Source organism: Hypanus sabinus, chromosome 20 (assembly GCF_030144855.1).
Source record: "Hypanus sabinus isolate sHypSab1 chromosome 20, sHypSab1.hap1, whole genome shotgun sequence".
Taxonomy (NCBI): Eukaryota; Metazoa; Chordata; class Chondrichthyes; order Myliobatiformes; family Dasyatidae; genus Hypanus; species Hypanus sabinus.
In genome coordinates, this window is record NC_082725.1 from 52,147,590 (window position 1) to 52,158,490 (window position 10,901).

Below are 10,901 nucleotides of genomic sequence, written 5' to 3' on the forward strand. Positions count from 1 at the left end.
CCTTTCCTGAGCTGGAACAGCCAGAGTGGCTGGAAAAGCTACACTTCATGGTAGACATAACAGCGCACCTGAACACGCTGAACACAGCTCTTCAACGGGGTAAGGACGTACAGCCCTGCACATGTTGGAGGATGTTTTGGCATTCGAGCGCAAGTTGACGTTGCTTGCCAGAGATTTACAGAAAGGCACATTGTCTCACTTCCCCAATTTGAGAGAGTTCAAAAAAGGTCACGACATGATAAATTCGGAGTATTTACATTGGGCAATCATCGCAATGCAAACATCGTTTGGGAAACGCTTCTGTGAGTTCAGAGAGGAAAAAAACACATTATCCTTCCTGGTCACTCCCCTAAGCATCGATCCATCCCTACTGAATACGACTGCATTGTCAGGTGTGAGTCAACCTGAACAAGGATGATAAATATTTTAATTGCCTATTATTTTACGTATATTCATATGCTTTCATTGTTCAGTGAAATAGTCCTTTTATTTTTCAGGTTGACAGCTGGCTGACGTTATTTTTGGTTTGCTGCTGGCGGCAAATTTAAGTTTGGCGTTTTTCATAAATACAAGAAGGACTCAAATAGACGTTGAGTATTTTACTTAAAAGTAACCTTCAACCCAACGTCTTTTTTTCGGAGGTCAACATGTTTTTGTTGCATGCAGAAATGTAATTTCGTTTTCTCTGCAGGAGTTCATCAATTTCATAAATGCAACACATTATAGTTTGTTTATACATAGCATAAAGGCAAAACAAAACGTTGTATGCAGTGTTATTTCATTTTAAATGTCAAACGGGTTTTGCGGCTCCCAGTGTTTTCTTTTCTGTGGGAAACGGGTCCAAGTGGCTCTTTCAGTGGTAAAGGTTGCTGACCCCTGGCCTAGGCCAAAGGGTACAAGAGATAAGAACACATACGCTGATTCTACTAAGGGAAGGAAAAGCACTGGGATAAAAGATATAGAGATTTTTGAGGAGCATAAAGTGGGGCAATTTCTTTGTGCAAATGGGAATCTTGGTTTGTGATGTACCATCAATAACTCTCGGAGACGTGAGGCGAGAGATAGGCTTTTATTAGCTCGAAGAAAGCACCGTCAGCAGCAAGAGCCCACCACACAACATCCTGGAGACTGAGGGAGGAGCAGTGCCTCCAATCACCTTTATACAGGGATACAGGGATCTGTGGGAGGAGCCACAGGAGCAGTCAGCGGGGGGGGGGAGGGCGTGTCCAGACAGGCATATGTAGTTCACCACAGTTTGTGACCAGCGATAAGAGCTGGAGTTCGAGACAAGGACAGACTATTATATTGTCTCTTTTACTATATTAACCATATTTCTTTCTTTCTGTATTTTCTTCTTTATATAACTCTAAAAGATATTTTTGTAACCTTTTATGTATGTACAGTGCCTCCTTTGTTTGGGAATTCCTCTGGTTGTTGAATCAGGAAAGAGCAAGGAAAGAAATTTAAAATATTTTTGTGTGACACAATTGGTGAAGTTGATGGGACTCAGCACAACATTCTGCAAACAGGGTATACCCACAGGTGGAGTGGAGTTCAGGGTAGCAGAATGGTTGAAGAGCACTCGTGGTTTTGGAAAACTGGCCAACAGAACCGTAGTGGTGACATCACGGGTATAGCAGCCATTCTGTTAAATAAGTTAGTTTATCCCAAACAGGAAGAGATTAAGGGTACAGCCTTATAGATCTTGCTTATGACTCTACTGCCCAATATGTGTACAGGTTCTGCAACTTCTCAGTCAGGATTGTGGGAATGAGAGGTTGCTGCTCAATGGGAGAGGTCAAAAGAAAATCATGCTGTGTTTAAAGTTCCACCCTTATAAAGATGTTCATTAGGTGTCACTGAATAAACTTCATCTGTTTCTTTAATTCTGTTAGTAATCACTAAAAGTTCTGCTTTGGTTTTCCTTCTTAAACCTACTGAATATGAAATTATCTGTCCCCTGAGAAAAGATCAGGTGCAGCTGTAGGTATACTCTCCCTTTCAAAGTGGGCATAGAAGGCTTTGAGTTCATCTGGTAATGAAGCATCGCTGCCATTCATACTATTGGGCTTCGCTTTGTAGGAAATAATGTCTTGCAGTCCCTGCCAGAGTTGCCGTACATCTGATATTGCCTCCAACCTTGTTCGAAATTGTCCCTTCACCCTTAAAAGAGCCCTCCACAAATCATCCCTGGTTTTCTGGTCCAGGCCTGGGTCGCCATACTTGAATGCCACAGATCGAGTCTTCAGCAGTCGACGTACTGCCTGGTTCATCCAAGGCTTTTGGTTTGGGAATGTACAATAAGCCTTTGTAGGCACACACTCATCCATACAGGTTTTAATGAAGTCGGTAACAACTGTAGCATACTCATCCAGATTCAAAGATGAATCCCTGAATACAGTCCAGTCCAATTCAAAGCAGTCCTGTAAAAGAGAAAATTAAATGTCATTCCAAAGGCATTACACAAGTTCACCCCACATCACCATCAGTTCAGTTCCTCTTTCAACGCCCACCCCCCAACACAAGGTCCCACACCACCTCTCCCTTACTGCCAGTTCCACCACACCTTCCTTCACCGTGTAACCTCCCAATCTCCCAGCCCTATCCCTAAACTAACATCTCCACCCCTCCCACACAGTCACACAAACCGAGCCCTTTCCCTAGCAGGGGGCCAAGTTTACCCCACATCACCTGTTGAACACTATCAGCCACTACCCCACAGAATGCCCCAACCCTGCCCTTCAACGTATTCGTAACTTCTGAACTAAATCGGACTGCAACCCAAATAGCCTTGGCCACACCCTCACAAAGGGACTCACTTAACACCAAGTCCACCCTCTCCCCTCTCTCCCCATGGGGAGGCATGCATCCCCATTTCTCAGCCCTATCCTAACCCTAACAGCTTCACCCGTCCTACACACCCCCATAAACCCAAGCTCTCTCCCCACCAGGGACTTGTTCACCCTACATCACCATCAGTTCAGTTCCTCTTTCAAGCCTCTCCCCTCCCCCAAACCACCCTTCTCTGCACTGCCAGCTCCTGGTCTGGCGTACTGACCTCTACCTTGCTGAGGCCAAGTTCCAACTCGCAGACACCTCCTTTTACTTACCCCTCAAACAGGACCCCACTCAGGAACACCAGGCCATCGTCTCCCACACTATCACTCTTAGGGATCTCCCATCCACCACCACCAACCTCATAGTTCCGCACCCCACACCTCCTGTTTCTACCTCCTACCCAAGATCCACAAGCTTGCCTGTCCAGGGAGACCCCTCTGAACTCATATCTGCGTACCTTGGCTCTATTTAATTTCCCCACAGTTCAGTCCCTTCCTACCTATATCCACGACACTTCTCATACTCTGAATCTTTTCAATTATTTCAGGTTCCCTGGCCCCCATCATTTTATTTTTACTATGGATGTCCAGTCCCTATACACCTCCATCCCCCACCAGGAAGGTCTTGAAGCTTTCCATTTCTTTCTGGACACCAGACCCAACCAGTTCCCCTTCACCAGACCTTCCTCCTGGAACTTGTCTTCACTCTAAATAATTTCTCCTTTGGCTCCTCACACTTCCTTCAAACAAAAGGGGTAGCCATGGGCACTTGCATGGGTCCCAGCTATGCCTGCCTGTTTGTTGGCTACATGGAACAGTTTATGTTCCAAGCCTGCACTGGTGACCGTCCTGCACTTTTCCGATGCTACATCGGTGACTGCATTGGTGCTACTTCCTGCACCCATGCTAAACTCATTGACTTCATCCACTTTGTACCCAACTTCTACCCTGCTCTCAAATTTACCTGGTCTATTTCCGACACTTCCCTCCCCTTTCTCGATCTCACTGACTCCATCTCTGGAAACAGCTTATCCACTGTATAAAGCCACAGACTTTACCCCGTCCCACCCTGTTACTTGTAAAAACCCCATCCCCTTCTATCAATTCCTCCGTCTCCACTGCATCTGCTCTCAAGAAGAGGCTTTTAATTCTAGAATGAAGGAGATGTCTTCCTTTTTGAAGAAAGGAGCTTCCCTTCCTCCACCATCAACACTGTCCTCAACTGCAACTCTTCCATTTCACACACGTTTGCTCTTACATCATCTTCCCGCCACTCTACCAAAGAAGAGTTTTATTTGTGACACAAGTAAAACACATATGATTATTAAGGGATTGGACAGGATAGAGGCAGGAAATATGTTCCAGATGCTGGGAGAGTCCAGTACCAGAGGGCATGGTTTGAGAATAAGGGGTAGGTCATTTAGGACAGAGTTAAGGAAAAACTTCTTCTCCCAGAGAGTTGTGGGGGTCTGGAATGCACTGCCTCGGAAGGTAGTGGAGGCCAATTCTCTGGATGCTTTCAAGAAGGAGCTAGATAGGTATCATGGATAGGGGAATCAAGGGATATGGGGACAAGGCAGGAACTGGGTATTGATAGTAGATGATCAGCCATGATCTCAAAATGGCGGTGCAGGCTCGAAGGGCTGAATGGTCTACTTCTGCACCTATTGTCTATAAGTACAAAGGCCAATAGCAGCATTACAAGCATAGTAAAATGAAAATCATCTATTTAAGTATTTGTTGAAATTGAAGTCAACAGAACATGCCTGATCAATACAGACCACAGTTGGTTAGAATGATAACTGTGCAATGTTAACCTTGGCTGCAATCATATGATATAGTTGGTTCTTGAAATCAACCAGATCTAGCAGTGCTGCTGGCTTTGTGACAGACTCTGAGAATGTTTCAAAGATTGGTGGAAAGGCAGATAGTGTTGAGGAAGCCATTTCATCAAGGCTAATCCATTTCTCTCCCAACCCCAATCTCCTGCCTTCTCGCTATATCCCTTCATGCCCTAACTAATCAGGAATCTATCAAACTGCCTTAAATATACTCAATGACTTGTCCTCCACAGCCACCCATTGCAATGAATTCCACAGATTCACCACTGTTTGGTTTAAGAAATTCTTCCTCTTCTCCATTCTAAGACTGTGTCCTCTGGTCTTGCACTCTCCCGCCATAGGAAACATCCACTCCATATCCACTCTACTGGTCCAGGTGACTTAACTACCTTCAGATCTTTCAATTTCCCAAAACACCTCCCTGGTAGTGGTAAGTTCATTCACTCTCAAACTTCCGGCATACTGCTAGTGTCTTCCATAATGAAGACTGATGCAAAATACTTATTCAGTTCATCCACCATTTCCTTGTCCCCATTACCACCTCTCCAGCATCAGGTTCCACTGGTCTAATATCAACTCTCACCTCTCTTTTACACTTTATATATTTGAAAAAACTTCTGGTATCCGGTGGAAGAAAATATTGTGAGTTAAAGATTTTGATAATTAAGGGGCTATTTTTGGCTTTTTGAGTACGGAGACCAGTTTGCAGCTTAGTTTGTTAGAGATATGGCCTTGGCTTTCAGCAGAGATGATTCTAAGAATAAATATTGCAGTAGCTTATTGTGTAAGAATTAGTCATAAGGATATGATACAAACTATTAATATAAAGTTGTGTACAGGACTGAATTTTTAATAATTGGCTGTGGGTTTAGTTTATCGCAAGAGAACTGCATCTGAACCTAGTTTATCTATTCTGATTCACAAGGTCAATCGAACAGCCTTTGCTTTTGTAATCAATTTGTGCATGCATAAAAGGAGCTCTGCTCTCTGTATTATTTGGAGTTTGAACCCGTTGTTAGAGCTCCACTCCGCACAATATTGTGAATAAAGCTCTCTTTATGTCAAAGTTGGTGTCTAATTTACTTGCAATCAACTTTAATTGAATTTCCTTAGCAAACTAATTTCCCTAACAATTTGGGGATGAGTATGGGATCCCTGTAGATACAGGATCCAAGCGAAATGATAGTAAATTTCCTCTGACAATGTGAGCATCGCTTACAATGTGTTTGTGGGGAACATTTGACCATGAGCCACTGTGAGTCTCTGGGGGAGACAAGCCGAGTGTAGATGAGAGGCTCCGCCCAGCTGGTAGACATCCCTGAGCTCCTGAACAGTGGCAAGATGGTAGATGGAAGACAGGGTCCGAGACCCACAGTGAGTCCACTGAATAGTCAAATTAAAAGTCAATAGGGACTTCAAAGACAGGGTAAATTCTGGCCAGAAAAGGGTAAAGAAATTGTATTGTGATTGAAAACTAACTAAATTTGATTACTGGCAAGAAATTAGTAATGAAAGAAAATGTGCCAAAGCCACTGTTGCTGTAGTGCAGAGAAGAGACACAACTTTGATGCCCGCTGATCCACCAACAAAGGCTATTATAGGCTAGTTCAGCTTCCTGTTTCATCTTTAGTTGCCTTCTACTGATTTTTGAAAGCCCTCTAACTTCCACTAATTTTTACTGTATTATATGCCCTCTCTTTTACTTTTATGTTGGTTTTGACTTCTCTTGTCAGTCACAGTTATGTCATCCTGCCTTTAGAACACTTCCTCTTTGGGACGTATCTCTTCTGTGCCTTCTGAATTGCCCCCAGAGGCAAAAGGGATGTGTTGATGTTTCAGGTCAAGACCCTATGTTGTGACTGGGAGTGAAGACAACAGATTGTCAATAGAGGGAAGTGCAGGAGAGGGGTACAGCAGGAGATGGGAGGTAATAGAAAAATTAGGAGGGGAATATTGGGCAGAATGGAGCTAAGTAGGTAAGAGGAGGGATGGAAAATCTGAACAAAGGGAGATATTCCTCCAACTCACAATGTATCCTGGAGAATGATGCAAATTGACATAAGTGGCAGGATCTCAGCCAGGTTAGTGGTCCTCGGCTCTTACTGGAGCATGTAAGAGAGACTAATGTATTTTGATTCTTGTGGAGGTTTACTCTAGCCAATCACCTCTGCATGCATGCTTATATTGGGATCGGATCCTCAATTTCCTCACTTGCAGACCCTAGTCAGTTCAGATTAGCAATGACGTTTCCTCCACGATCTCCGTCAGCACAGTGTATGGCTAAGCTCAGCCCCAATTGCCATATATAAGTTTGCTGACAACACCACTATTGTCAGCTGAATCAAAGCTGGTGATGAATCAGCATATGGGGTTGGGGGGGGGGGGGGTGAGATTGAAAATCTGGCTGAGTGGCGCCATTACAACAATCCCTTACTCAGTGTCAGCAAGACCAAGGAGCTGATTATTGTGCAGCATCTATAGGAAGAAGTACAGTCGATGTTTCGGGCTGATCCTTCGTCAGGACTAACTGAAAGAAAAGATAGTAAGAGATCTGAAAGTGTAAGGGGGAGAGGAAAATCCGAAATGATAGGAAAAGACAGGTGGGGGGGGTGGGGTAAGGATAAAGCTGAGAGCTGGAAAGTGGATTGGCAAAAAGGATACAGAGCTGGAGAAGGGAAAGGATCATGGGACGCGAGGCCTCAGGAGAAAGAAAGAAAGAAAGGGGGAGGGAAGCACCAGAGGGAGATGGAGAGCAGGCAAGGAGTTATTGTGAGAGGGACAGAGAGAAAAAGAGAAAAGAGAGAACAAACAAATAAATAAAGGATGGAGTAAGAAGGGGAGGGGGCATTAACGGAAATTAGAGAAATCAATGTTCATTTGGCAAAAAGGATACACAGCCACATTTCTCTAACTTCAGTTAATGCCCCCTCCTCTTCTGACCCCATCCCTTATTTCCCCCCTTTTTTTCTTTTCTCTCTGTCCCTCTCACAATCACCCCTTGCCTGCTCTCCATCTCCCTCTGGTGCTCCCCTCCCCCTTTCTTTCTCCATAGGCCTCCCATCCCATGATCCTCTCCCTCTCCAGCTCTGTCCTCCACCTCCTGTCTTCTCCTATTATTTTGGATCTCCCCCTCCCCCTCTCAAATCTCTTATTATCTTTTCTTTCAGTTAGTCCTGACGAAGGGTCTCAGCCCGAAACGTCAACTGTACTTCTTCCTACAGATGCTGCCTGGCCTGCTGTGTTCTGCCAGCATTGCGTGTGTGTTTCTTGCTTCTATTGATGCTTTGAGATTTCTTAAGATTCTGACAGGTGCTATTTACATCCAAGTTCTTTGCTTTGAAGTAAAGGCCTCAGGGATAATGCTTGAGTACATGATCAGACACAAATTTGAGCAAAAACAGAATAACCTTGAAGAACCAGATGACCTACTCCTGTTTGGAGATCTTAATTTTTTTTTTTGAAAGTTTGCATTTCCCTTTACTGCCTGTAATTTGATCATCATTTCCATCTGTTTCCTTGTTCTAGGCATTGGAATAACCCCATATTCCTTTGATTAACACTAAGCGATTGAACATCCACTTCTTCACTGCAGAGAGGTGCCAAGTTACAAAGTGTGGTAATCTAGCATGTTATCCAAAGGTAACATCTGTGACAGATACTGGCTGTCCAAACAGAGATTTGATCAATTAAAAACAAACCTAACGGTAGCATTATCTATATCAAAGATAGTTGCAACAGTTGATTCTGCTACCTACATTTTCAAAATTTGCCTTAAATTACATAAACCAAACAAATTAATGTTTAATGAGTTTATAAAATAGAGTTCACTGTTAATCTGCAATTATAAAATTACACAACTTTCACTCAATGTCAGTAAAACCAAAGAATCGATATTGACTTCAGAAAGGGTAAAATAAGGGAACACATTGTAGTCTGCATTGAGGGATCTTAAGTGGAAGGAATGATCAATTTCAAATTCCTGGGTATCAACATCTCTGAGGATCTATATATAGGACTCAACATATCAATACAGTTACAAAGAAGGCACAACAGTGGCTATATTTCATTAGTTTGAAGAGATTTGGCATGTCATCAGACACTCACAAGTTTCTACAGATGTACCATGGAGAGCATTCTGGCTGGCTGCATCACCGTCTGGTATGGGGGGGGGGGGGGCACGGCACAGAGTCAAAGTAAACTGCAGAAAGTTGTAAACTCTGTCAGGTTCATCATGAGCACCAGCCTCCCCAGCATCCAGGACATTTTCAAGGATTGATGCTTCAAGTAGAAAGCATCCATCATTAAAGACCCCCATCACCCAGGCCATTGGCTTCTTCTCATTGTTACCATCAAGGAGGTGGTACAGGAGCCTGAAGGCACATTTTAGGAGCAGCTTCTTCCCCTCCCATCATCAGATTACTCAAGGGATTATAAAAATATTTCATATTGTAAATTATAGTTTATGTATTGCAATGTACTTCTCCCACAAAACAACATATTTCACAATATACACCAGTGACATTAAACCTGATTCTGCTATGTTCTGCCCAACACGACACAAAATCTTAGTATTACACCTTTGTTGTTATATTCTAGTCATCATTGAATGCCAACATTGCACTGGCTTTCTTTCAGCCATGATTGAATGGCAGAGCAGTCAATGGGCCAAATGGCCTAATTCTGCTCCAATGTCTTGAAGTCTTTACCACCGACTTATATACCGTACTCTGCGTTGTGCTACTGTCTGAAAAGACCTGGCTCTTGGAAACACCATGCCTCTGTCAACATGATGGCACTCCAAAACTGTCTCAACTGCCTGCACATCTTTTTTTCTGGCTGTATAAATGCCTCTTTAAACACTGCTGTTGTGTCTGCAAAACCTGTGCCATCTGTTCCCCATTGAAGTAGGAAGTCAGAGAGATGCAAGCCAAGTTTATTATTCAGCTTTCCTATTCTATTCTAGGAAGTCAAAATGACCTCTCAGTGTATCCAGGCAGATGACAACAATCCATTGTTAGATGGCACATTAAACCAAACTCCCTCAGGAAGACATAACACTTCTAAGCCAATTTCCAGTAATGAAGGAGTTTCTCTTCCATGTTCTGGGGGATGTTTATCCTTCAACAAATACTTAAATAGATTATTTGTGTTTTACTACATTTCAGGCAATTTTGTTGTTTTGAAAGTTTTTTCATTGAAGTAGGTTATAGTTAATTATCTGAGCAGAAGGAATCTATTTGTAATACACAATATTCTGGGTGAGGTATCATTGAGGGTAGTGAATGTTGCAGATGACAGAAAGGTTGGTGGTGATGTGGATTGTGTAGGTTGTTGGTTACAATGGACATTGATAGGATGCAGAACTAGGCTGAGTGGCAGATGGAGTTCAATCTGAAAGGTTGAAAATGAAGGAAGAGGAGAGAGTTAATGACAGGATTCGTAAGAGTGTGGAGGAACAGAGGAATCTTGGGTGTCTATGTCCATAGATCCCTCAAAATTGCTGTGGAAGATGGACAGGATGGTTAGGAAGGTGAATGGTGCACTAGCCTTCATTAGTCAAGGGATTGAGTTTAAGAATCATGAGGTAAATGTTACAGGTCTATAATACTGGTTATACCACACTGTGTACATTCTAGTTGCCTCATTAGAGGAAAGATGTGGAGAGGGTGTAGAAGAGATTTACTAGGATGCTAACTGGATTAGATGGTATTTGTTATGAGGATAGGTTGAACGAGCTGGGGCTTTTCCTCTTTGGAGAGGAGGATAGCAGGTGACGTGATAGATGTCTACAAGTTGATATGAGCGACACTTAAAGAGTGGAAAGACAGAGATTTTATTCCCTGGGGCAGAAATGGCTAACACAAGAGGGCACAACATTAAGGTATTCGGAGAAAAGTACCGGGGTGGTGGGGGAGGTAGTTGCTTTTTTAAAAAAAAAGTATAGTAAGGGCATGGAGTACACTGCAAGGGGTGGTGGTACAGGCAGATACATTGGGGACATTTAAGAGACTCAGAGTTTTAGAAATAAAAAATGGACGGCTATGTGGGAAAGGAAGTTTAGTTTGATCTTTGAATAGGCTAAAGAGTCTGTAATGTATGGATCTTTTTTTTAAGAAATATAACTCCCCTTTAGGACTAATTATTGACTGATAAACTATGCATGCACATTGATTTGCTGTTCTGTTTGCAAAGTGAAGTTAACTCTCTTTGCAAATTAACCTGC

General features: G+C 43.0%; 1 protein-coding gene across 2 annotated transcripts in view; it reads right to left on the bottom strand.

Moving 5' to 3' along the window:
• Positions 1 to 704: 704 nt before the first annotated feature.
• Positions 705 to 10,901, bottom strand: part of LOC132378533 (N-acetyllactosaminide beta-1,6-N-acetylglucosaminyl-transferase-like) — a 68,997-nt gene continuing 58,800 nt past the window's right edge. Inside the window, exon 2 of one of the 2 annotated variants that reach the window (XM_059945504.1) lies at positions 705 to 2,423. In XM_059945504.1, coding sequence (XP_059801487.1) covers positions 2,413 to 2,423 — 11 coding nt within the window. In that variant the 3' untranslated portion in view covers positions 705 to 2,412. The remainder of the gene's footprint in view (positions 2,424 to 10,901) is intronic. The other variant, XM_059945503.1, reaches the window with a different exon arrangement.